This window comes from Planococcus citri, chromosome 1 (genome assembly GCF_950023065.1).
Source record: "Planococcus citri chromosome 1, ihPlaCitr1.1, whole genome shotgun sequence".
Lineage (NCBI taxonomy): Eukaryota > Metazoa > Arthropoda > Insecta > Hemiptera > Pseudococcidae > Planococcus > Planococcus citri.
In genome coordinates this window covers 3,751,332-3,779,003 of record NC_088677.1, presented here as the reverse complement: position 1 = coordinate 3,779,003, position 27,672 = coordinate 3,751,332, and the positions used below count along the sequence as shown (strand labels likewise).

General features: G+C 33.1%; 1 protein-coding gene across 2 annotated transcripts in view; it reads left to right on the top strand.

The window, feature by feature from the left end:
• The first annotated feature begins 784 nt into the window (after nt 1-784).
• LOC135845231 (sodium-independent sulfate anion transporter-like) overlaps nt 785-27,672 on the top strand; it is a 75,251-nt gene continuing 48,363 nt past the window's right edge. Inside the window, exons 1-11 of one of the 2 annotated variants that reach the window (XM_065363696.1) lie at nt 785-913; nt 1,024-1,107; nt 1,880-2,085; nt 6,325-6,532; nt 12,407-12,627; nt 13,227-13,377; nt 18,064-18,228; nt 18,350-18,511; nt 23,406-23,546; nt 24,825-24,970; nt 25,112-25,279. In XM_065363696.1, coding sequence (XP_065219768.1) covers nt 1,107; nt 1,880-2,085; nt 6,325-6,532; nt 12,407-12,627; nt 13,227-13,377; nt 18,064-18,228; nt 18,350-18,511; nt 23,406-23,546; nt 24,825-24,970; nt 25,112-25,279 — 1,569 coding nt within the window. In that variant the 5' untranslated portion in view covers nt 785-913; nt 1,024-1,106. Of the gene's footprint in view, nt 914-1,023; nt 1,108-1,879; nt 2,113-6,324; nt 6,533-12,406; nt 12,628-13,226; nt 13,378-18,063; nt 18,229-18,349; nt 18,512-23,405; nt 23,547-24,824; nt 24,971-25,111; nt 25,280-27,672 lie in introns of those variants that run through there. The other variant, XM_065363702.1, reaches the window with a different exon arrangement.

Sequence of the window (27,672 nt, the reverse complement as noted above, 5' to 3'; positions counted from 1 at the left end):
TTTTATAAATTTCTTCTACTGGCACTGTGAATTGAGCCAATGACCCAGACTTAGAACCAAAGCACAGTTCGCATCAAATATGTACTTATGTACTTATTTAAATTCAGAGCATTCGGTCAGTTTACATATCTAGGTACCTTACCATCGTTTCAAACCCAAGGGAAAAGTTCTCTCATCTCTCTTATTCGTAAAAACACAAAACAAGGGTAAAAATATGATAAATGTGACAGTATAAAAAAACTTGAAAACAACACTACCTTTCCTCATTTTTCTTTCTGCTACAACAACAAACAAAAAGTACAATTTAAACGTTTCATTGACCTCTCCAACAGTAATGTTATAACCGTAGCGAAGCAAAAATTTCCACATCTCGACGTTTATAATCAATTTTAGCACGTATTAAATCGGACATTAAACTCGTATAAGTGATTTGAAAAACCCCATTTACAATCGAATGTAGGTACTTTAAATCACTTAGCATTATTTCCGGTTCTGAAATAGAAAAATTTTGCTCAGATTTATCAGCGATATTTTAACCATCCAACTACCTAGAAAAAAAAAAGGTATCCAATAAACACATTAGCTTTATCGTAGCCGGGGATAATTAGTCGAATTTTAGGTCAATTAAACACATCTAGAGTATATTCTTCGACTAATCTGATACGCAGATACCTGAAAAAAATTTACGGAAATATGAAAATATCAATTGATAAATAATCGTGGTACATTGCCCTTCGCTATAGAGAAAAGTATAAACCCCCGTACATTAATAGTTATAGTTATTTTTCGCCACATTGTGTTATTAATTGAACAGTGAACACGGTTGCACTCTGTGATAAGCTACGTTTACTTTTGAACCGCCTTGTAGTTATTATCATTATGATAATAGCTTATGAAAAGCTTAAATCTCATGGCAAGTAATCAACCTCGACTTGTTTCACTCAATAAATAGTATTCGAGTAGTATTTACCAATGAACTACGTGCAGTGAGCTTTTTTAGACTTTTTTTTTTTTTTTTACCAGACATGAAAAAATTCGTGTTGTGATAAATCAATGAAAACTATCGCATTGACGTTTTAATTTTGGATGAAAAAAAAATCGCATCGAGTAAGTAATTTGAAGAGATAATTCTACGAAAGCTTTTATATAGAGAATACGAACAGTGGACACGTTTTCGAATATTCTCAATAGCTTTTTAAACTTCTTAACCAGAGGTTGACACGAATTTTCAATTAATAATATCTGTAGAAAAAAAAAGTATAGCTTTATTCGCAGTTCGAATGATTTAGCACACGGTTTATTGTACCCCTACGCGAAAATTGAGAACTTTTCTTTATTTTTTCGCTTCTGAAAAAAGTTATCGATTGATGGAATACGAAAAAAAAAAATACATTTCGATAGTTCAAGTTGACAAATTTTTTTTCTCGCAGAAAAGTTTTTAAACCAATTATATCGATGACAAATTGGTATAAGAAAAATCTAACAGTTCATTCGCCTTTTTATCTGTACTTGGGTAGGTAATTGTCCATCGTCGTCGTCGGCTCTTATACCTACTCGTAATCATCTCCAAAGGTTACATCTGTTTTTTGAACTTACATATCAATTTTTATTTTTTCTTAATAATAATTACGCGTAATAAGGGGGCTCGGGGACCGCGAACTTTTCGATAAACAAAATCGTTATTATACGTAGGTACTTGATTTTGCATTAAATAAACCAGTAAACAAGTAATCTCTCATCATGTTTCGTGTAACTTGATAGTTTATAACAACTATAGATAGGTGGGTCTGTACACCTACCTATATTAATTTTTACGACGATACTTTTAATTCTTAAATTAAACACTGATAAGTTACCGTAAATACGTGTTTATTTTCAGTGGGTAACCAGAAACTTCAAGAAAATAGTAAAAAATGGAGTCATTCGTTGAAGAAAGAGTTACACAGACGGATAGGATTTTTAAGATGGGTGCCAACTTATACGAAAATGGACGCTTTATCAGATTTAATAGCTGGTGTCACACTGGGCCTCACTATTGTACCTCAGAGCATGGCTTACGCCACATTGGCCAGATTACCTCCTAAGGTACACTCTCAATGGAGCAGTCGTTGAGTTAGTGCTCCATATTCATATTACCTATACCTATTTTTAGTGGTGTAAATTAGTTTACAATTTTAATCGAAAAGATTATAGGCTATAATATTGTGCAGAAAGTAAAAGAGCAAGGTGGGAATTTCGAATGAAATGTGAACCTCCCCCCCCCCTTTCAAATATATTTCGCTGAAATTATTCGATAAATTCAAAAAATGATAATAACCCACTCGTATTGCGTATTCAAATCATTGATTCGCAGAACTATTTTTAGTAAATTCCAATTCATAAATATTTTTCCTCGTCATTTTTAAAACATTTTTGAAAAAAAAACAATAATAGATTTTTTCTTCGTATTTTTCAAAAAGATGACGCTGAAAATGCATTGAAAAACACTTTTTTTCAAGTTTCCTCAGTCAACACTTTTTTGTCAAAATGGAAGGTCAAATTTTTTTAAAAAAATTGTTAGAAATTTGAGCTTAACGATCTTAAAATAGTTAATTTTGATATTTTTACAATGTTTGAGGACGTCATTGAGAGCAGGCCAGAAGAATAGAATGAAAAAAATTTAAAACAGCAGAATGTCCAAACTCAGTCCTGTCAAATTATGTAACAACAATCAATATGGCTTTTTACTTTTGATTTTTTAAAAAATTTAATCTGAGTACTCGAATTTAAAATTAAGCTGATTTGACATAAGGATGACTGGTTTCCAAATTCAATCAAATTTTCCACAATGAGACATATCTACCGATTTAAAAAAATTTGGTGCATTTCCCTTCTCTCCTCTATACGTCAGTCTGTTCCAAGACCCTTGTACCCGAAGCCAGGCATTTTTCTATCACTTCTTTTTTAGGATCATGCTGATTCTTAAAAGATATAAGTTCATAATTTTTTGTACCCCTTCCTCACCCCAAACATCAAAATAGGATTAATCTTTGCACCATTTATTTAAAAGTCCTATTTTTGTTTCAAAATTGTCAAACAAAGCCCCATGTTTTTTTGTCAAACTTGCTTATTGGCTTCTGAGTTCTGATATTATACCTATATTTTTTTTGCCAAATTTGCTCAAGTCAAAAAGTGTAAATTTTTTGAAAAAAATGTACCAAAAACATTTGCCAAAAAAATTAAAAAGTTCGCCTCAAATTTGAGGGTTTTTTCAGCTTAATTTTCAAGATCTTGCCAAATACAGAACAAATTATTTAAAAATGTGGGGGGAACTCCACGAAGCATACCAACATATTCATGTACTGACAACTATACCCCTCTCACCTCAAACATCAAAAAAGAACTTGATTTTCGTCTTATCTGTTTAAAAAGTCCTCTTTTTGTACCGAAATTCCCAAACAAAAGTCCTGTTTTTATCAATTTTTCCAAGTCAAGAAGTGTAAGTAAAGTTTCGGAAAAATTGTCAAAGTGTATCTTGTTTTTGAAAAGTTGCCAGATATGTCAATTTTTCTAAGGGGATGCCAAAAACGTCAATTTTGAGCAAAATAGTCAAAAAGTGCCAATGTTTTGCGTAATTGTCAAAAATACCTACCCCTTTTTTTGGTCAAAATTGTGAAAAAAAGATCAATTTTTGGAAATGTTGCCAAATGTTTCAATTTTTTAAGAGAATGTCAAAAAATGTCAATTTTTGGCAAAATAGTCAAAAAGTGTCCATTTTGGGCACAACTGTCAAAAAGTGTCCATTTTTACCAAAATTGTCATAAAAAGTAAACTGTGGTGAAATTGTTTAAAAATGTCATTTTTTTAAAAAATGATGTCCAAAACCGTCAATTTTTGGCAAAATTGTGAAAAAGTTTCAATTTTACAAGGGGATGTCAAAAAACGTCAATTTTTGGCAGAATAATCAAAGGGTGTCCAACTGTCCATCATTTGGCACAATTGTCAAAAAGGGCCCATTTTTCACCAAAATTGTCAGAAAGTGAAAATTTTTGGTAAAATTGTTTAAAAATGGTAATTTTTTAAGGGGATGTCAAAAACGTTTATTTTTGCCAAAATAGTCAAAAAGTGTCCATTTTTTGCACAATTGTTTAAAATATTATCTACTTTTTTCGTCAAAATTGTAAAAATGTAAATTTTTGGCAAAATCACAAAAACTGGTGAATTTTTGAGAATGTCGCCAAAAGTTTATATTTTTAAGGGGGTGTTAATAAAACGTCAATTTTTGGCAAAGCAGTCAAAAAGTGTCCTTCCTTTGGCACAATTGTCAAAAAGAGCCCATTTTTCACCAAAAATTGTCAGAAAGTGAAAATTGTTGGTAAAATTGTTTAAAAATGTCAACTTTCCAAGGAATGTCATAAAACGTCAATTTTGATAAAATAGTCAAAAAGTGTCCATTCTTTGGCACAATTGTCAAAAAAGGCCAATTTTTGGAAAAGTTGCCAAATTTTTCTATTTTTTAAGGGGATGTCAAAAAACGTCAATTTTTGGTTAGTCAAAAAGTGTCCATCCTTTGGCACAATTGCTAAAATGGGCCCAATTTTACCAAAATTGTCAGAAAGTGAAAATTTTTGGTAAAATTCTTTAAAAATGTCAACTTTCCAAGAGGATGTCATAAAACGTCAATTTTGATAAAATAGCCAAAAAGTGCCCATTTTTTGACACAATTGTCAAAAAGTGAAAATTTTGGTAAAATTGTTCAAAAAGTCAACTTTTTAAGGAGATGTCAAAGAACGTCAATTTCTGATAAGATAGTCAAAAAAAGTGTCCATTTTTTGGCACAATTGTCAAAAAAGGCCAATTTTTGGAAAAGTTGCCAAATATTTCGATTTTTTATGAGGGAATGTAAAAAAACGTCATTGCAGTTTTTGGCAAAGTAGTCTTAAAGTGTCAATCAGTTGGCACAATTGCTAAAATGGGTCCACTTTTACCAAAAGTGTCAAAAAGTAAAAATTTTGGTAACATTGTTTTAAAATGTTAATTGTTTAGAGGATGTCAATAAACATCAATTTTTGGTAAAATAGTCAAAAAGTGTCCATTTTTTGGCACAATTATCAAAAAAAGGCCAATTTTTGGAAAAGTTGCCAAATGTTTCGATTTTTTAGAAGGGAATGTTAAAAAACATCAGTTTTTGGCAAAGTACGTAGTCTAAAAGTGTCAATCATTTGGCACAATCGTTAAAATGGGTCCATTTTTACCAAAATTGTCAAAAAGTGAAAATTTTGGTAAAATTGTTTTAAAATGTCAATTTTTCAAGGGTTGTCAAAAAACGTCAATTTTTGGTAAAATACTCAAAAGAAGTGTCCACTTTTTTGCACAATTGTTAAAGAAAAACAATTTTTGGAATAGTTGCCAAATATTTCAATTTTTAAGGGGATGTCAAAAAACGTAAATTTTTCGTTAAATAGTCAAAAAATGTCCATTCTTTGGCACAATTGTCAAAAAGTGAAAATTTTGGTAACATTGTTTAAAAATGTAAATTTTTTTGAGAGGATGTCAAAAACCGTCAGTTTTTGAAAAAATAGTCAAGAGTGTCTATTTTTTGGCACAATGTCAAAAAACTCCATTTTTCTAAAAATTGTGAAAAAGTTTCATTTTTGGTAAAATTGCCAAGAAAGGCACAAAGAGTGAAATTTTTTTGTAAAATTGTCAAAAAAGTGTAAATTTTTGCCAAAATTGTCAAACAGTTCTATTCTTACCAAGATTTTCTAAAAAAGAACTGTTTTTGCCAAAATTGTCAAAAAATTTCCGTTTCATTGTCAAAAAGAGTCAATTTTTGATGAGTATGATGAGATTTGTACCTAATGCTTTTTCGTGAAAGTTCTCAGGAAGTAGTTTTTTGATAAAATTGTCAAATGGTCGTAATTTTGCCAAAATTGCTGAGAAATTTGTGTTTTTTTTTTTTTTGCCAAAACGTCCAAAAAGCATTGATTCTTGCCTTGTCTGCCAAAAAAGATCCTTTTTATTTCCACGTTTGCCAAACTGAAGTCCGTTTTTTTTTCTACAAAATTGCTTAAAAAGTTTCTTTTTTGTCAAATTTTACCTCCCTCCCCCACATTTAATTTTTTCCAGTTCTTATTGCAATTTTTCGATATCTATAGAATTTTCTTTGGGGCACTGCGTGCCTCGTGTGAAATAAGAAACCACCCACTTTGCTTACTCCTTATGCTGCATACTTACGCCATTTTTTTGAACCTTTATTCAATATTATCGATAAATCGAACAAAACATCAACAAATTTTGATTTAAAAAAACTAACCCAATATTTCGTTCCGTTTCATTTCAAAGATCGGCTTGAACTCAGCATTCGCCGGAGGATTCGTGTACGTGCTGTTCGGAACCATTAAGCAAGTCTCGATCGGACCTACCTCTCTGATGTCCTTGTTGACGCTACAATTCATCAGCAACGTGCCTCAAGAATTCCTGCTGCAGTATTTATGCTTATTAACATTTTTATGCGGATGTGTAGAGCTTTTAATGGGCCTTCTGAGATTAGGTAAGTAAGATAACCGCTTCGTGTGTTTTTATTAATACCCGGTAAACCACCACCACGACCGTCGGCCTCATACACACTTTGCAAACAACCCAGCCTCGTCTGTATAATTTGTTCCACAGCTATCTAGATGCGAAAGCATGCTTAAAATTCTAACACTCCTCCTCCAAATTGTATAAACGCACCGCATCCAAACACGTCCAGCCCATCGAGTAAAAACCGCAGCAGCCCATTGTATACAATATATGTACATTCTAAAGTATACCTACGCAGCAGCTAGAGCCTTTTAAATAGCCCATTCTGTACGACGACGAGATGAGGCGAATTTTTTCGAATTATCATTTTACCCCTCCCTCTTTTGCCTTCTACGCCGTTTCAACAATCGTATCCGTGGATGGAATAAAATCGATAATAACGTATTTAGGAAAGCTTTCATTGTTTTTTTTTTTTGGTTTGGTTTGGTTTGGTTTGTTTAATGGAGGAGCTTTAAGGAAATGAAAAACAAAAAAATACTCAACGTTGCCTAAATCTTTCTATCGAAGGAGCATTATTGGGATTGGGGGGGGGGAATGCCCGAGATAAATTGTACCAACGTGCATCGCAAATTTTGTACAAATTAAAAAACTTTTCCCAAGGTCGAATGGAATTAGGTACCTACGAAATTTATTTCGTTTTGCGCCAATTATTTTGCCTTTTTTGTACGCTTCATTGGGTACTTTCGATTCGACTTTATTCCCTTAAGTCGTACCTCGTTCGATAGTAGATGAATATAAACGTATGAAAAAATTAAATTAAATTCCCCCATTTTCTACCCAATCAGCTCCTGACGAGTTTATTGTCAAATTAATTCGTCGAATAAATCAAACGATAAACGAGAGTAAACCCTCGCTTAAGGTATTTTTCCAAAATATCTACATATATAGTACGAAACACAGTCCAAATATTTTCCGTATAATTTTCGCGTACACGTTTTCTAACCTCGTCAATACTCGCAAGGTCACCTTTGGCTTTACCTTAAACCTGTAGAAGCTGGAGCTTTTTACTGGGATTATATTCGAGGGGGGGGATTGCGTACTTTGAGCCTCGATTCTGCGTTAATGTTGGGGGAAAAAAATCACGTTTTGTATTTATGATGAAAATAATCGACAATGACAAATGATAGACGTTTTCATGCGACGACACCGCCGATACAAAATTCACGCTGAAATTTAAAGCACTATAATCTATTCGCTTAAAATCTACCTCAACACAGAGATATTCCCCGAATCGAGCCACGCGAGTAAAATCTCGGAGGAGAAAAAAAAAACAGAAACACATCGACGAAGGTTGTTTCGCAGCAGCGAAAGTGAAATTTCGACGTAAATTATTCGCAGCGTCCAAATTAATATCTTCAGCGTGTACTTGATTTTAGTCGCTGGAGGGATACGAGTATGCCAGGGTACGAGGTGGCGATGATGACCTTATACACGAATCTAGAGCATTTCAACAATGGATGTTAATTTTTCAAAAATTTTGCCAGAAGGCCGACTTTCTTCAATAGGGGTTTATTTATTTATAAATGTTCGGACGTAATCTGTCTATTTAATTGGGTCACTTTTATCTGTAAAATAGCGAAAACTGGAAATTCAAAAGAAGTATAGAATTTCTTTGCTTTTTCTTCTGCGCGAATAAAATCATCTGTAGGAGGCTATATAAAGCGTCAGGGAGGCAAACAAAGAGACAGATGGAGAGATATCGTATTTGTTTTTCGATTCGACGAATGATTGGAACTTAGGTTGAATTTTATGAGAATGTAATTCCAGAAAAATTTAATCAGAGAAAATTGAACTCAAAATCAAAACCGTGTAAAAAAAACAAAAAAAACTGATAAACATGCAATCGTCTACCCCCTGTCTGAATGAAAACGGTTGTGCTCAATAGAAAATGTATTTCTTTGTGGTTGAAAAAGAGCTAAAAAGACCTAAAAATTTGAAAACCCCATCAAAATTTTTGAAAACAGAGAAAATTTGCCAGATTTGAAAATTTTTTCTACTAATTATTTAAATTGAATAATTTGGAGACAGAACTGAGAGAGGGGAAGGAGGGGGATGTTTTCTATTTTCTTTCAGGTCCAAAAAAATGTTAGTCTGAAAGCTCCAAAGCTCAAAAAAATCCAACTAATCCACAAATCTCCCTGTATCGTTTATCAGTTTTCCTCATGCATAAAGTTACAGAAAAATTTGCCAAAATTTGCATAAAACATGTAAAAAAAACAAGTTCAAAATGATATATATAAAAACACTAAAAGAAAAAAATATTAAACGATAAAAAATTATCAACAACTAAGCAAAGAAAATTTGCCAAATGTAGACTAAACCACGTAAAATCATAATGCTAAAAATATATTTTCGATAAACTTCAAGCAAAATATTGTAATTTTAATGTCTTGAAAGTATTTTTAAATCATTTCAATATGTTCTTAAAATTTGAGCTTTCAAACATTTTCGTAAAAAACATGACTTTTTTAGCAAACTTTGAAACAAAAAGAGGACTTTTTGGGCAGTTGCTGCAAAAATAAATGTTTTTTGAACAAAAAGCATAATTTTCTTGGAAATTTTGACGATCGTTTGACTATTTTATCAAAAAACTATTTCCTGAGAATTTCGACGAAACCCCCAAAAGTTGAAACCCTTTGACAATATTGACAACAGTGGTATCAAAAATGAACATTTCATGACAATTTTGACAAGAAATGGACCCTTTATGACAATTGAGTCAAAAATGAATACTTCTTGATCGTGTTTCCCTCAAAAATTAATACTTAGATACTTATTGACTTGAACAAATTTGAAAAAAAATAGGTACCAAAACCAAAACCTTGTAAGGAAGTATTTTTGAAAAAAATACGACCATTTGAATATTTTATCAAAAAATATTTCCTGAGAATTTTGACGGAAAACATTACAACTTTTTATCAACTCGCCAAAAATTCCAGACACTTTCTGACAAGACACAAGACAAAAATCAGAATTTTCTGACAATTTTCACAAAAAAGGAAATAGACACTTTTTGACTATTTTGACAAAATTAACGCTATAAGTAGAGTAGGTATTGACATTTTTTTTCAAAAATTGCGCTTTTTCTCAAAAATTGCACCTTTTTTTAAAAAAAGCCACTTTTTCAAAAATGGCACACTTTTTCTCAAAAATTGCACCTTTCTCTCAAAAATAGCACAATTTTCTAAAACAGGCACCTGACTGTCAAAAATGGCACTTTTTCTCAAAACGAAACGTTTTCTTAAAAAGTCACCCTTTTTCAAAAATGGCACTTTACTCAAAATGTCATATTTTGTTCAAAAATGGCACTTTCAGTCAAAAATGTCATCTTTTTTGAGAATGACACTACTAGAGATGTGCACTTTTCAGAAAAGTAATTTTGGTGAAATGAAAAGTGAAAAGTTCATTGAAAAGTGTGAAAAGTTGTGAAAAGTGTGAAAAGTAAATTGTGTGAGTCTCATTTTAAAGCTCTCTGTAAGAGCTTCAAATTGATGTATTTTTTGCCTATCTAAAACACACAAAAAAACAAAATCATTTTTTTCACCTACTTAATCGAATAGTGGCAGTTTTGAGCCTTTCTAGAGCCTCTAACATTTTTGGGGTTTTCAGTTTTGAAAAAAATGTTGTGAAAAATATCAAAAATGGGTGCTGAATTGCGAAGGGGGAGGAGTGGAGAGAGTGAAACTTGATATTTGACTTCATCAATGAGGTCAATGATCTCTGATGAGTAAATTGATTGGTCACTCGCTTTTTTTTTAAGTAAAAACTGAAAAGTGAAATGAAAAGTAGAAACTTTTCTTTTCAACTTTTCATTGAAAGAAAAGTACTTTTCACTTTTCACTTTTCACACTGCACATCTCTAGACACTACCTATCAAAAATGCCACTTTTCCTCAATAATGGCACTTTTCCTCAATAATGGCACTTTTCCTCAATAATAACACTTTTCTCAAAAATTGCACTTTTTCAAAAATGACACCTTCTCTCAAAATGGCACTTTTCTCAAAATGGCACCTTTTTTCAAAATGGCACATTTTTCTCAAAATTACACTTTTTTTGCAAAATGGAACTTTTTTTTTACAAAAATGGCATCATTATTCCTCAAAGAATGACAATTTTTTCTCAAAAATTGCACCTTTATAACAAAATATCACATTCTTTTTTTAAAAAATGGCACCTTTCTCTCAAAAAATGCACCTGTCTGTCAAAACTTGCACATTTTTCCCAAAAATGACATCATTTCACAAAACAAAACTTTTTTTTTCAAGAAGTCACCCTTTTTTCAAAAATGGCACTTTACTCAAAATGTCATCTTTTGCTCAAAAATGACACTATTTATCAAAAAATGACACTTTATCTCAAAATGAAACTTTTTCTCAAAAAGTCACCCTTTAAAGTGGCACATTTCTCTAAAAAATTACAACTTTTCTCAAAAATGGCACTTTTTAAAAATTGAAATGTTATTAAAAATTTACACTTTTTTTTAAAATTGACATGTATTCCAAAAACTACTTTTTTCACAAAATTCGCACATTTTGGCTCATTAAATAAAATGAATTAGGTAATAAAATTAAAAATTGACCCTTTTTTTCAAAAATTCATAAAATTTTTCAGAAATTACCATTTGACATTTTTTTGAAAAATTGAAATTTTAACTGACTGATTTTTTCAAAAATCGAGACTGTTCTTCAAACATTGACATTCTTATTTTAAACATTTAACATTTTTTCCTAAAATTACACTATTCTCAAAAATAATCAAAAATTTTACTTTGTCTTTTCAAAAACAGACACTCTTTTCAAAAATTAAAATTTTATTTTCAAAAATGACATTCTTTTTCAAACATTGTCATTTTTTTCTAAAATATGTAACAATAATTTTTTTCAAAAATTGGCACTTTTTGGCTTGAGAAAATTTGGTAAAAAAATTACCCACACCAGAACCTCATCAGCAGATTTGGCAATAAGGAAGAACTTTTGTTTGCCAATTTTGGAACAATGATGGATTTTTAAAAAGAAAACAGATCAGACAAAAATCATTTCTTTTTGGTGTTTGTAGTGATGAGAGCGGGGAGGGAACAAAAAATTACACTTTCAAAAATTAGCGTGCCCTCAAAAAAAACAAACGACAAGAAACGCCTGCTTTTAATAAAATTTCGTTGTATTTCTATCCTTTTGACGTGTATTCAAGACCTTTTTATGCAATTTCTGCAAAATTTACTAAACTCTTATCATTTTTTCGGTGATTTTCAGTGATTTTTTGACTTCCGCTAGTGTTTGGAAAAGATTTCAATGACGTTTTATTCGAGTTTTGCTATATTTTGTCTTCCAAAGGTTTTCAGTCATGCTTTTTACACAGTTTTTGGCAATTTTGGCCACATTTTTCTGAAATTTTACAAGTTTTCCGGTAATTTGAAATAATGTTGATGGTTTTTTGCCAAAAAAAAAGCACAAAAATCTTATTTTGGTAGCTTTAAGGGAGTGAAGAGGGATTGAAAAGTGGATATTTCTCTCCAAAAAAGCATATTTGCATCCCACATCCCTTCAAAATACGTATCAGATTTTGGCCTCCTGTGTTAAATTTAGGAAACTCTGGAAATCAAAAAAAGCACATTTAAGGCACGACAAATTTACTAATGCCAAATTTCAGCCTTCCAACCCCAGGTCAACTTGTAAAGGGTCAAAAAATAAATAAAAAACTTCGCGATTTTTCCTTCCCAATAGTGTAGGACTCTGTGGAAATTTTAATACAATTTTTGATTTATTTTCGATTAACAAATGAGACAAAAAATACGTACATCGTTTAAATGACAATGAAATATGCATGTATTTGGAAATTTGCAGGTTTTCTAGTCGAAGTGATATCAACACCGGTGATTTCCGGCTTCACATCTGCGTCAGCGGTTATTATAATTATATCGCAAATCAAGCACATATTGGGAATAAGTTTCAAAAGCGACAGCATCAAAGATGAAATCGTCAAGTTGTTTCAAAACTGTCACAAGCTGAAATACGCAGACACAGCGCTCGGAGTATCGTGTATAGTATTTTTGTTAGTTTTACGAGTAAGTATGTATATTATAATGTACGAATTATTGTATGAATTTCACAGCTATTTTATTCCTACACATAAACGTTTTATAGAAATAAAAATTCGCAACGTACGGCGCAGCGTGTGCGGTATTAAATTCGCAATAATTCTCGTTCAAGGGAGAACCCTTTTTTTAAAAATGAAACGTAGGTAGGTGGTAGGTGTGTAGAGGTACTCTCTATTCTGTTAGATGGAACAATAACAATAGCTCGACCTGCGAAATTATATTCGCACGACGATGTACGAGTATTCGAATTCGAAAGGAATTTATGGAATCGATTATATCTATACTGTACCTGGGTAGGATGAAAACCGCGAAAGGGGTAGATATTTAATGCGAGATACTTAAACAGAATGGACATATTTCAATTATGAGGATTATAACTATACTACTCTCGAAGCCAAAATCTGGAATCATTTTCAATTCGTAGGTATTGAAATTTTGAGAATTTTGCGGATTTACCAACATCGAGCTGTTCGTTGCGATGAATTTAAATCGATTTCATTTGTATTTGTGCCAATGTGCGTTCTTTATAAAGCTGAGTACCTATTTACGTATTTTTATGTTAACAGAAATTCAAAGATATTTCATTCGGCAACAAAGCAACGAAGAAATCATTTTGGTTTATATCAGTGGGTCGAAATGCCATCATAGTTGTATTGTGTTGTTTGCTGAGCTTCTCTATCGAATCGTACGGTGTAAAAGTACCCTTCAAATTAACAAGCAAGTAAAAAATAAAATACATACAAAAATTATCCGATTAACTATTTAGTAGCGCTCGTGTAATTTAGATACTCAAATGTATTAATTTGGATCGTTTTTACATCTTTATTTTTAATTTTAAAAATTTATGAAGGGTCTTAATGAAACCCAAATAGCCAGATGAACTCCAATGAGCCGAGAAACTCAAAAAAAACTGCATTCATTGAAAATGTACCAACTGTCATTTTTTTAGACTTTTCGAATCTTCTTTTTCTTCTTCAAAAAATTTAAAAAACATAAAAATGGCCTATTTTTCAAAATCTTGAAGACAAGAGTCCAAGTTCCTCAGCTCGGGCACATTTTTTGGGAAGTGGAGGGGAGAAAACCTGAAATTTTCAGCAGACTTATTTTTAGCTTATCTAATAACCACTGACACCTTCATTCATTTATTTACAAAGGATCTCCGTTAAACGCTAAAAATAATTTTTCTGTCAAATTTCAATTTTCAAATTTTTTGAATCTCAATTAAAGAGCTCTTAAACAGAATGTCCATTTTTTGGAAAATCGAGAAATGCTAGAGAATTAGGGGAATTATTACATGATGAATTTTTACAACATTTCATCCGTTCTATTGCAGAATCAGTTCATTTTTGAAAAAAAGAGGGGTTTGAATCTGAAAACTAAAAATTGATGTGCAAGATGAATACATATAACGAAATAACTTTGCTCTCATAGAGACGAATAAGAGACTCGTGAAGTGGATCGTATCCTTTCAAAATCTTTGAAAAAAGCTATAACATTCCTTGATTGCTTTTTTTTAAAATGGCCAATAAATCAATTGTTGAAGAATTTTTTGGTGGGGGGGCGAGGAGGAATAAATCTCCCAATCTTTTTAGGTTAAAAACTGGGGAGTTATTGTTAAGGTGCAACTGGATTCTCTTTTTGCACACAAAGGAACATCTTTTTTGCATGACCAATTTTTTTACAAATTTTTTAATTTGGTACCTAGCAAATATTTCAAAATTTATATTTTGAGAAAAAAATTAATTTGTTAATTGACCTTTTAATGATGGTTCCTTAATAAATTGAACATTACTTTTATGTGTTATAACCAGAGTACTTAGTGCACAATGGTTCACAAGGTCGCTTTTCTGGCTGTCTGGCTATTAAGGGTCATTGACCTGTCTATCTGCCTTATCGCAAGGTCGTCAGTCTTCATGTCTGGTGTATAAGGTCATTGACCCATATTTATAGATTTTCAAGGTCGTCATCTTAACATTATTGACCCATCTGTCTGGCTTATAAAGGTTGTCTGTCTTCCTGCCTGGCCTCTGAAGGTCATTGACCTTTGTGTAAAACATTTCAGGGTCATTGACCTGCCTGTCTAACTGTCTGGTTTGCTAAAGTCATCGACCCTTCTGTCTAGCAGGCCGGTTTCTCAAGGTCATTGACCTATCTGTCTAGATGTCTGGTTTCTCAAGGTTGTTGATCCGTATACCCGTCTAACTGCCTGACCCATTAAGGTCATTACCCTATCTATAGATCCTCTCAAGGTCATTGACCTGTCTGTCTACCTGTCTGGTTTCTTAAAGTCGTCGACCCTTCTGTCTGGCAGACTGGTTTCAAGTCATCGACCTGTCTGGCTAGCTTCTTGTGGTCATATGACCTATCTGTCTAGACGTCTGGTTTCTCAAGGTTGTTGATCCGTATATCTGTCTAACTGTCTGACCCCTTAAGGTCATTGACCTATCTGTATATCCTCTCGGGGTCATTGCCCTGTCGGTCTACCTGTCTGGCTCTTTTAAGTCGTTGACCCTTCTGTCTGGCAGACTGGTTTCATGTCATTGACCTGTCTTGCTAGCTTCTTGCGTGGTCATATGATCTATCTGTCCAGTCCAGCTGTCTGGTTTCTCAAGGTTGCTGATCCGTGTATCTGTCTGGCCCATTACGGTCATTGACCTATCTGTATAGCCTCTCAAGGTCATTGACATATCTATCTACATATCTGGTTTTGTAAAGCCGTTGACCCTTCTGTCTGGAAGACAGGTTTCTGAAGGTTATTTACCTGTCTGGATGTCTTCTTGAGGTCATTGACACATCTGTCTAACTGTCCGACCTCTTAGGGTCATTGACATACATGGTCAGCGGGCTGGTTTCTCAATGTCATTGACTATGTCTGGCTATGCAAGGTAGTTTGTCTGGCCTCTCAAGGTCATTGGCCTGTATTTCTGGTTTCTCGATGGTGTCTGTCTGACCTATTGAGGTCATTGACCCATATGGGCAGCTGTCTAGGTTCTTAAGGCCATTGACCCTACCTGGATATGCAAGGTTGTTTGTCTGACCTCTCAATGTTATTGACCTGTCTTTCTGCGGCTTCTCAAGGTTGTCTGTCTGACCTCTTAAGGCCATTGACCCGTCTATCAGGCGTCTTAGGGTCATACGTTTTGCTGCCCGGTGTCTTAAGGTCATTGACCTGTCTTTCGGCCTTCTCAGGGTCGTCTGATTACATGTACGTCCTCTCGAGGTTGTTTGTGTGCTATGTCTAGCTTCCTAAGATCGTCTGTCTGGCTGTAGTATATGTCCTTTTAAGGTCAACGACCTGTCTGTTTGCCCTCTCAGCGTAGCCTGGATACTTGTTGGGCCTCGTCTCTCCGTCTCTCAGCAATTCAGTAATTTTGTTTCAAGTTCTTGTAAGTCCGATTTGATATCTAAAAGTCTACTTTTACACAAGTATAAAAATTTCAAAGATTACCGGGTAAATTTTTTCAAGTTTTCAAAAGTCTAGCATAACGTTTGGAATTGAACGCAATTTATTCCAAGTTGTTAAAAGTCCGATCAAATATTGTAAAATCGGATAAATACTCTCAAAAATTGTGAATTGATCAATTTTTTTAAAAGTTTTTTAAGGTCGGATACCAATAAAATTACCTATGGAATAATATCAAATCGCTAGAAATTGGTCATTTTTATTTTTCAAAGTCTACGAAACATATTAATGACGAGAATTTATCACATAAGTATTTTTTTCAAGTTTTTGAAACTCGGATGATTATAAGAAAATTAGGAATTGAAAATTTTTTCCCCAAGTTTTCAAAAGTCAGAGAGACGCAAATCAGCGTCGAACAGATCAGTGTGATGAAAATCACTAAAAATTGTCGAATGAGGTAATCTTTCCTTTTTTAAAAATTTTGGTAGGCCTAAGTTCCTTTAAATAGAGCTCCAAAGATCAAAATTTAATGATTTTTGGGTCAAAGAAGTCAGTGTAAAGCCAAAATGTTGAACCCTGATTCCCCAAATTTATACGTGAATGAACAACCAAAAAACAGAAAATCTCAAAAGCCATTTTTTCATTTTTTGTTTTTTTCATTTGTGTAGCTTCAATACCTGGTTAAAAGTAGCATAGTGACACACGAAGGGTTCAACTTAAATATTTACTCGAAACCCATACCTAGGTAGGGTATTTTATAAAGTACACATATTCCTTGCATCCCACCAGATAGCCGCTAAATTTCACCTAATTTCAAAGATAAATATAAAACACAGTCTCGGCCTTCCTTCGTACCTACGTACAAATTCATCGCTCATTTTACACACCTTTTAATTAGTTAAATTAGCAAGATATACGTATCGCGCACCTGCATACATATATGTATGTTTTACTCGAGTGAAACGTTTGAAATTTAAATACCAACACGAGATGGGTAACGAGAAGGAGGCAACAAGAGCACGAGAGAGAAGAGAGAGTACCGCAGAGTGGAATTAAATTAACCGAATAATCCGTTTAGTTTTGTTCAAGTTTAAGTAACGCAGTGGCATTAACGTTTCCATACTCGTATTATAATGTAAGTGCTGCCTTTTGTACAAAAGCTCCAGGGGTTGTGAATTTTTTATAATTTTTGTTTAAAAACCGTGTTAACCGCAAAAAGGCGAAAAATTACTCGGTGTCAAGGTCGAGTGCAAAGACGTGTACCTACTCTAACGAAAGAGAAAGTGAAAATTAAAAAAAAAACTATACTGAAATCTTATTATTATTTGTCCTTGGATGAGTAAAAATTTTGAATGTTTTATGGCCGAAGTTTTACGACTTTTTTTCTTCTTCTGCAGCCTCCGCCAATGTTGACTTTAAAATCACTATTTCGCGAAAGATATCTTTTTAAAATTTCAGCGTTTTTCATTTCTTCTGTTTTCCACACCAGTTACTCTAAAATATGTACCAGGACCCTACTCATTTATTTACGTAGTATACCCAAGGACGAGGATTTTCACCCTTGTGAAGTCGGATTTCAATTAAATGGAAATCTGCTCAGTGCTCCGGGAAGCAGTTTACTATATAGAACGAATGTAACCGATGAGCACTACGACGTAAAATTAGTTTTACAAATTAAGCAAAAGCTCGTTCTGTTCATCGCAAACTTTTCCAAGTTTTCAAGTTCATTTCGAACTAAGTTCGCTTATACATACTTACGATCGTATATACAAAATAAGACGTTTAATTCGAGCTCCATAATCGTAATCTATAAAGTATACCTACCCTCGTGAGTCGTGCTACTCGTACATTTGTGAATTTAAAATTCAAACATGCAAATAATCAGACGTGAACGTAGCACGAGTTGCATAATCGTATCAAAACGAGCACAATATACCTAATATAATAAATTCACTGTCAAGGTTAACGAAAGTTTTAATTTTTTTTTGTTCCTTACACAGGTGATGTAGAACCAGGATTACCAAAATTTGAGCCACCACCGTTTGGAATGGTGCAGGGTAATTCGACGGTGACGTTTATCGAAATGGTACAACACTTAAGGTATGGATTCGCTGTCATACCCATCATAGCTGTTCTTATAAATGTCTCCATCGCCAAATCATTTGGTCAGTAACTACATTATTTTTTTTAGTTAATAAATCATATACGTACGAATGTATATTCGTAATTTCTCATTTGAGGTTTTGAATTTTATTTACTCTTATGTGTATAATTTTTCGAATGTAGCGACTGGTGGAACGATTGATGCGACCCAGGAGATGCTAACGTTGTCGCTTTGTAATATATTAGCGTCGTTTTTCCACGCCATGCCCATTTGTGGAGCTTTCACTAGAAGTGCAGTAAGCAATACGAGCGGAGTGAGGACACCGTTTTCGAATTTTTATTCGGGTAATGATTTAAATTTACTACTTGCAAATTTAGGTAGAATGATGAAAAATAAAATCATTGGAAGAGGGAGTGGGGTGTTAATGTGCCTGGGAATTTTTAAGATCAGTGTAAAGGATGTCTAATTAGTGGCTCTGCTTTGAAGTTTCATTTTTTCACTCGCATTCCCCCTCCTCTCAAAGGTCGTTGGATTTTATGTACATATGAGAATATAATCCCAGCTGTGTTTTCATTTTCATCATAAGCAGAAAGATATCTTGACTGGCGGAAATTTTTCAAATCACACAAATCTGAATGAAAAAAAATAAGCAAAAATACATCACGAGTCAAAATTTCAAGTTCTACAATCAATTTCTTGATTTTCAGTGAATTTTTGACAATCATTGGGCCAAAAATGGAAAAAATCAAAACTTCATCAAATTGACCTAGAAAGCTGAGATTTGACGTGTGCTTTGATTTTGACCCTCTGAATCGACTGGAAACGGTTTTCAGCTGTTTTGAGCAATTTTTAAATCCTCCAGCAGATTTTTGAAAATTTGAATTTCTAACCAGGATTTCACCCAATGAATTTGAATATGTCAAATTTACTTTATGCCTTAATTTTAATATACTGAGTTGACTGGAGGTAGTTTTAAGTCGTTTTGGAGCTTCCATATCAACTTTAATTAGTGAAATTTTGAGGAAGTTCAACTTTAAAAAATCAACTGGAGGCTCAAGAATTACCCAAAACGACTCGAAATAGTTTTCAATCGATTTGTAGGGTCGAAAATAGAGTACCTGCCAAATTTCAGCTTTCTAGGTCAATTTGGTAAAATTTTGATTTTTTCGCATTTTAAACGATTTTTTGGTTTTTGAAAAATTCACCAGAAATCTAAAAATTTTGAAAACTCTTTCAATTCAACTTTGTCTGAATAAGAAAATTGAGTCAAAAAAGTTATCCATGCCAAGAACCTCCCCCTCCCTAATTAAAAAAATTAAAAAAAAATTAGTCCAACGATTTTCCTTCTCTTCGATAGAATCCTTTTAAATCCGATCCCTCTTCTTTTCAAAAAAAAATATCTTTTGGCTCCTTCCAAACAATATTTGAAGTAGATTTGTAAAAATTTTCCATTCAATTTTTTAAATTTTTTTCCTCCCTTTGTACAGCAACTAACTTTGTTGGGAGGATCGATAGTTTTTTTTTTAGGCTGTTTACAAGAATTTTGACGCAGAAATAGAAAGTTTCAGAAAATTTTTACTGAACATGATTTTTTTGATTTTTTTCGAACTTGAGACTCCATTCAAGGAGAGCAGAATACATTGTGGAGGGGGGAGGGTCATAGAATTTTTTTGTTGAAAAAGGGGTAAATTTACTTGGAATATTTTTCTGACTTCGTAAATGGAAAATTTGTTAATAAATTTGTTTTTTTTTTCATTTGGGGAGGGGGGTTTCTAGTCACGATTTAATTTCAAGCTGGGCTGCTAAAATTTTCGTGGAATGTTTGTGCATGGAAATGAGCCACCCTAGGGTATGTCAGTCGTCTTTCCCACCCCCACCCCCTCACTTGTCATTGGTGCATCATTTTTATTTTTTATTCTTACAAATCTAAATCGAAAAAGCAAGCAAAAATATATCATCAGTCAACATTTCAGGTTCTAAAATAAATTTTTCAATTTTCGGTGAATTTTCGAAAATCATTAGACCAAAAATGGGAAAAATCAAAATTTCATCAAATTGACCTAGAAAGCTGAAATTTGACGTGTGCTTTGTTTTTGACCCTCTGAATCGACTGGAAACGGTTTTCAGCTGTTTTGAGCAATTTTTAAATCCTCCAGCAGATTTTTGAAAATTTAAATTTCCAACCAGAATTTTACCCAATGAATTTGAAAATGTTGAATTTACTTTATACCTCAATTTCAATACGCTGTACGCTGAGTCGACTGGAGATAGTTTTAAGTCGTTTGGGAGCTTCTATCAACTTTGCTTTTGGTAAAATTTCGAGGAAGTTCAACTTTAAAGAATCAACTGGTGGCTCAAGAACTACTCAAAACGACTCGAAATCATTCACAAATTTTCGTTGTTTTTTTTTTCAAATTTAGAAGCCTGCTAAATAAGCCTTCTGTAAAATCAATTTATTAAGCATTTTCTGGTTCCACAGAGAAAGAAATCAACACGGTTGATAAAATGAGCTGAAAAAGGAAAGTCAATCTCGTTTTCAAAAAATGTGGAGAAAAATTCAGGAGCATTTTTAAACCCCATTCCCCGATTTGTTTCAAATCTCTCAAGCTCCAAATCACAATAATTTTTATCTCAATTCATTCTCCAATGAATGTGGCTTTCCTCATAGCTACAACAAATATAATTAAATGAGGCAAATTTTAAATATTTAAAAAAAATTTGGGCCTAAGATTGGCGAGCACTGAGCACCTGTCAAAAAGACCTCTATTTAAGGTTGAAAATTGAAAGTAAAAAATTATTTTCAGATATTCCCCTCACACAAACTTTCACGTTTTGGAATCAAAAAAAAAATCAACGAGACGCGACCAAAATTTAATATTTTGATATATTTTTTTTTTAGTGAGGAGGGAGAGGGGGTGTTGAGCTTTCTTTCAACGACTTTATTTTTTTGCTCTGAGGTTTTCAGGATCTTAGATAATTTTCTTTAGTCGAAATGACCTGATTCGTCTATTTTGAGAGATAAAATTCGACAGACGTTAGCAAGTCTTTCAAAGAATTAATGATTTTCCTTGATTTTTACATAAATATTATGATTTTTGGGGTCGAGATGTGTCCAAAATCTGCGTAATGCGATCATTTGGAAGGAAAAAAGAAGGATTTGAAGGGTCCCAAAATTCGAAAAAGCATTTTGTCGCCTCAATGACGTTTTTCATTTCTAAAAGAATTGTACGATGCTTCTAAAATGCTGATAAAATCTGGGAGTGTTGTTTGCACCCTTTCATCAGTTCATTTTAATTCCCTCGTGCCTCAAATCAAAATTTTTATTTCAATTCACGAATCAAAGATTCTTAAATCAGGACAAATTTCCTGGTTTTCGAAAATTTTGGGGCACAATGCCCTTCCATCTAGTTTTACATGTTAAAGAAACCAAAGTGGAGTACAGATTTTTAAAATTTTGGACACATTCAACTTCCACCTCATCTTCCCCCTCCTTCTCCTCTTCCCAATCAATAGTTCCCAAGTCTTTTATATTCCATAAATGTGGTCGTTTTATTCATTATTCAAAAATTGAGAAATCTGTGATTCCCAATGAGTCTCGTGAAGTTGAAATCATTTTCTGAGTTTCACATCTTCACCTATTTCGTAGTTTTAGTGTCAAAGAGAGAAGTCAATGTGGTTACAAAATACACAAAAATTTTTGGGACTTGGACTAATTTTTAAAATTTTGGTGTTAGGTGAGTTTTCATTGTTTTGGAAAATTTTAGGTCTCATAACTCTCATGAGGGCCTTATGACTGAGATCAAAATTATTCTTCGAAGTTGATTTTTCAATTATCTATTTATTCAATTTTGGGGTCAAAAAAGTCAATTTGATGACAAAATGTGCAAAAAATGACCAAAACACTGAAACTGAAATACAATTTTTTGGAAAATTAATCCCCCTTCTTCAACTAGTCTCTCTCAAAACATTCAAAGGTACCCCAAATATGATTGAATTGAGCAAATTTTCATCGCTTAAAAAAATTAGGAGGCATAAATCTCTCTCAAATGAAACTATTTGGTGTCAAAATTATTTTCAGACGTTCGTTTTACATGAACTTTCAAGTTTTGAGGCCCCCAAAAAGGTCAACTGGATCAAAATTTATGCATACATTTTTTTTCAAATTTAGGCTTCAATTTTGAGAAGGCTTCAGCTTTCTTTCATCAACAAAAATATTAATTTTTTGCAGGGAAATTTCCAAAATTTCTTTTTTTATTTTTTTTTATTTCATTTTTTTTAATCAACCAATTTGACTATCGAGATGATAAAATTCGGACTTATATAATCGCTAAAGCATTATTAAAAATTTTTTTAAAAAAAGCACCCAATATTGAAAAAATAATCAGAAAACAGTCAAGCATTCTTCAAATCACACGAAATGAAAAAATTCATACCAAACAAACGTCTCTGACAAAAGTGATAAAAATCTGACACTTTTCAGTTCAGCAATTTTCCTTTCAAATTCTTCGAGTCGAGTATTTCAAACTCGAAAATTTTCACATCATTTTATGGCATCTTAAAGCCTACATTATTTCGAACTCGTTACGTGATATTTTCAAACCATTTATATGATTTACGAGAAATTTTTTTCCCATTGAATAAGAAATGTTCGCATAAATATAAAATTTTCCGGTAAAAAATGTAAAAAGATTCGAAAGTATTTCGTTTGGATTTATTTGCTTCGAAGCTGACTGGTAATTTCGCTGCAGCTTTTACTATTCATCTTTCTTACAAATGGAATTTTTTCTCACGCCACGTAGTTTTAGGAGAGAAAAAAATGGAACGTTTTTATATTATCTGCATTTACGAGTATGATTCTACTCTCTGTGTCTTTTGATAGCCAATAAATTTCTCCTCGAGGTTTTCTAAGAAATTGTAATTTGTTGGTAGGTACTAGGTAGTAAATTGCTGAATTATAAAGCTGAGCTCATTTTTTTTGGTATCAGTTTGTCAAAACGTTGGAATAAATTTTCAATTTTCTCGTTCAATATCAAAAAAATTACAGAAGGGGGTAAAAGAAGATTGAAAAAAGCAACCAAAGAAATACACAAAATGATTAAAAATTCTCTCTTTTTCTTCATCTTCACCCTCCCTCTTCGCCTCATCAGCCAAAGAAACATTCCCAAATGTACTTTTAATTACACATTTTCACGTATTAAAAAAAATAATTTGCTTTTTCTTCGTTGCAATTTTTTTCAGCTCTAATAACGATTTTCGCCTTGACATTTCTCACACCGTCGTTTCGCTTCATTCCGAAGACTACTCTAGCAGCGGTTCTAATTGCGGCCGTGATTTTCCTCGTCGACACTCAAATTATAACGCCATTGTGGAAATGCTGTAGTGAGTTTTGTATCTACGAGTAAATTATATTTCAAGCTTGTACCTTTATCTCTAGCCTGGCCACATAAGCTAGGCGAGAAAGCTTGCGAAAACACACAAAGCACAATACGATACGAGATGTAAACCTCAATCGGAGCATCTTCACGTTAAGCCTTTCGAGAGCTATGTACTTATAAGCCATAAGCAAAACCCTCTTAACCTTGTCCTTGCTTTCAACAACTCAAAAGGTTTCCACGTTTTTAACCAAATTCTATACAATCGCTTTTCACGCTCATCTTCTCCCTTGTACGAGCTGTAACTCGTATTTTGGTTTTCCCTGAAGAAATATACTTTGAGGAAAAATTTCTCGATAGATCGAGAAGAGGAAACAAAAAAGAAGAAAAATAAAAAGTTTTACGAGAGTTTATTTTCTCTCATTCCGGGTACCAAATCAATAAAACACATTCAAAATCGTAATATTCTCGTATACTTACTCGAAGGTAGGTATACGCTGCGGAGAAACATTATGTTCCTTCCTCCCCTCCCCCTCCCCCACTTCTCCTCTCTCTTGGGAAAGGCCTCTTCTTCGCTATACCATTTCTTTTATTTTTCCTTCTCCTTCGGCGCGATTCACGAAATGAAAAGAACATCTTGAAAATAATTTATCAAATAATACGACATGAAAGGCGAAAAAATTCTCCTTCGTATAATGTTAATTGCTAAATAGCTAGCTCTTTTTACCTTTTTGCTTTACTTTTGTTTCGACGAAAAATACGAGTAGCTATGTTTTCGTAGTCGTTAAAAGAGAAAATATTTTTCACCGAAACGTAACGTGGTCTTTGGTCAAAGAATATCAAAGGGTGCAAAATTTCCTCTAAACAAAAACACTTCGAACTGGAGAAAAAATATGCGAGGAATTTTCATGGCGGAAAAATTTGAATAGATTTTACTCTTTTTTTTTTTGCGACTTCTCGAATCAATCAGTTAATGAATTAGGAGGAGGAAAAAAACACCCGTACACAAAAGTTTTCACATGAATAGCATCAGATGCTGGATTTTTTTTTTGTTTTTTTTTCATCTCAATATAAATCTGAAAGAAAGATTGATTACCAAGTCTAAACCAACATGGCGTTCGAATAAATAGGTATAGTATAGCTCGCTATAAAAATACGATATAGAAAAATGAACGTGTGTATATGGTTTAGAAAATGGTCTCATGTCAAAAGCAAACTCGACATTTTCAAGGTGACCGAGAGAAAATTCGATTAAATAAGCATATTAATTTTTTGTTTATTTCAGAGAGAGATTTAGTCATTTTGGTTTCAACGTTCTTGATTTGTCTTTATTACGGAGTGGAAATAGGATTGCTAATTGGAGTGCTGGCTAATCTGATTCATTTAATATATTTATGGGCGAGACCTACGATAACCTCGGATAAATGCAAGGTAGTCAGAAATTAATATTATTTTAATATTCGTACTCGTACCTGTTCGAATTCATTATAATCTTAACGAACGTACATTGTCATCGAGTTATACGTATACTTCTATAAATGATGTATCGTTGATTGGTGCGATTGTTTTTAGAACGAATATGGAGAATATTTGGTTGTAACACCTGATCTAGGACTTTTCTACCCTGGTGTAGATAATCTGTATCAGTTTTTGGTGAAAACCGCCTCTCGTAATCGGCAAAAGCTTCCAGTCGCTGTCAACTGTTGTTATTTCAAAGGTGTCGATTACACAGCTATTCGGGTAGGTATTTGCATTGGATATATTGGAAAGTTTGATTCGAAAGTGGTGAAGTATTTCACTTAATGAGTAAATGGGACGGTAAATTGATGAAAATACATATTGGATACCTAAATGAAAGAATTGGTGGATAAAAAATTCGGTTTCCGAAATTGTTGTGAGGTTAGAATAGGGTGGACTGTCTTATACAACTGTAAGCTGATGCAAATATGAGCACAATAATTAACTTTCATTAGGTGAATTAAATTTTTACACAAAACGTAGAATATATAAAATGACTTACCCGCTTATTTTATTAATTTTTTTGAGATGAAAATTCCATCAGCTCATCTGAAACAAAGAAACCATTGATAGTTAATTAGGGATATTTAATAATCTTGTAGGTAGAGGACGTTGTTTTCAAAATACATTTATGATTACATAAAATAATTAAACCACCGGTTGACAGGTACAAAACCAAAGGGGGAAAGGAATAGCTTGCCCCCCTCCCAGGTCATCTAGAAAGTTGGAAAAGTTGGAAAATTCGTATTTTTTTGGTGAAAGTTGGCAAAGTTAACATTTTACCAACTTCATCGATAGCAAAATAAAAACCAACTAGATAAATTAACATCAAAAGTTATTAAAAGTTGCTGAGAATTTCCATTGTTTAGAACTGCTTGAAAATTCCAACTGACGATCTAAGTGGAATTTTTCAAAATATTTTCAAAAATTATCTTCTAAGAACAGAAAATTTCTTCATTTTTACAACTTCGACGAAATTGTTCAGAAAAATTGAAAAAATGACGACTAAAATTGTAAAATTTTATCATGCTGACAAAATTATGAAAAATTGCACAAACTTTTAAAGAAAGGTTTAAAAATTAACTTATAGTCCGGCATATGACAATAGGAGTAATTGCACCCCCCCCCCCCCGCCGATCCACCGGGACAACTTTTTTCAGGGGACATTCTAAGGAACATTTCAAAGCAAACTTGCCCAAAAAAAAGTTTGCCTTACTTACAAAACGGCGGCCATTTTGACTGACATGTCAGCCGAAATCGCAGATTTTGCGTTTCAACATAGGACTTGCACGAAATTTTTCAAACTTTACAAAGGTAGATCGAACGACCATGCAAAAATTTATCACCTGTCAAAATTTCAAGTGCTAAAGTGCATTTTTCGATTTTTGGTGAATTTTTGAAAATAAAATTTAGGCCAAAAATGAGGGGAAAAAATCAAAATTTTACCAAATTAACCAAGAAAGCTGAAATTTGGGATATACCCTATTTTTGACATGCCAAAACGATTGGAAACGGTTTCAACTCGATTTGAGCAGTTCTGGAGCCTCCAGCAGATTTTTGGAACTCGAAATTCCCACAAAATTCCATCAAATTGAAGTTGTAAAGCTGAAATTTATTCTAAAAACTAATTTCAATACGCTACGAAGTACTGCAGGTGAATTTCAAGTCGTTTTGGAGCCTCCAGCAGATTTTTGAAACTTTAAATTTTCACAAAATTTCATCACATGGAGATGGAAAGCTAAAATTTACTCTACACTCCAATTTTAACACTCTCTGAAGACGACTTTAGGCGGGTTCAAGTCATTTTGAAGCAATCAGCGACTTTTTTGAAAATTACTGGAGCGTCCAGTAGATTTTTGAAACTTGAAATTTCCCAAAATTTCATCAAACTGAGATGGAGAGTAGAAATTCATTCTGCAAACTAATTTCAATACGTTACGAAGTTAACTGCTGGTGGATTTCAAGTCGTTTTGGAGCCTCCAGCGACTTTTTGAAAGGTTGTATGGCGTTTTTTTTTTGGAAAATTAAAATTTCCCAAAAGTAGCTGGAAGCTTCAAAACCATTTGAAACCACCATGTAGTCTGCGAAGTAACTTTCAGCTTGCCAACTCCATTTGATAAATTAATGCTGGGAAATTTTAAGTTTCAAAAATCTTCTGGAGGCTCCAGTAATTTTCAAAAAAATTGCTGGAGGCCCTAAAATGACTTGAACCCACCTGAAGTCGTCTTCAGAGGGTGTCAAAATTGGAGTGTAGAGTAAATTTCAGCTTTCCATCTCCATTTGATAAAATTTTGTGAAAATTTAAAGTTTCAAAAATCTGCTGGAGGCTCCAAAACGACTTGAAATTCACCTGCAGTACTTCGTAGCTTATTGAAATTAGTTTTTAGAGTAAATGTCAGCTTTACAACTCCAATTTGATGGAATTTTGTGGGAATTTCGAGTTTTAAAAATCTGCTGGAGGCTCCAGCACCACTCAAATAGGGTTGACACCGTTTCCAATCGATTTGGCATGTCGAAAATAGGGTATGTCCCAAATTTCAGCTTTCTTGGTCAATTTGGTAAAATTTTGATTTTTTCCCTCATTTTTGGCCTAAATTCGATTTTCAAAAATTCAC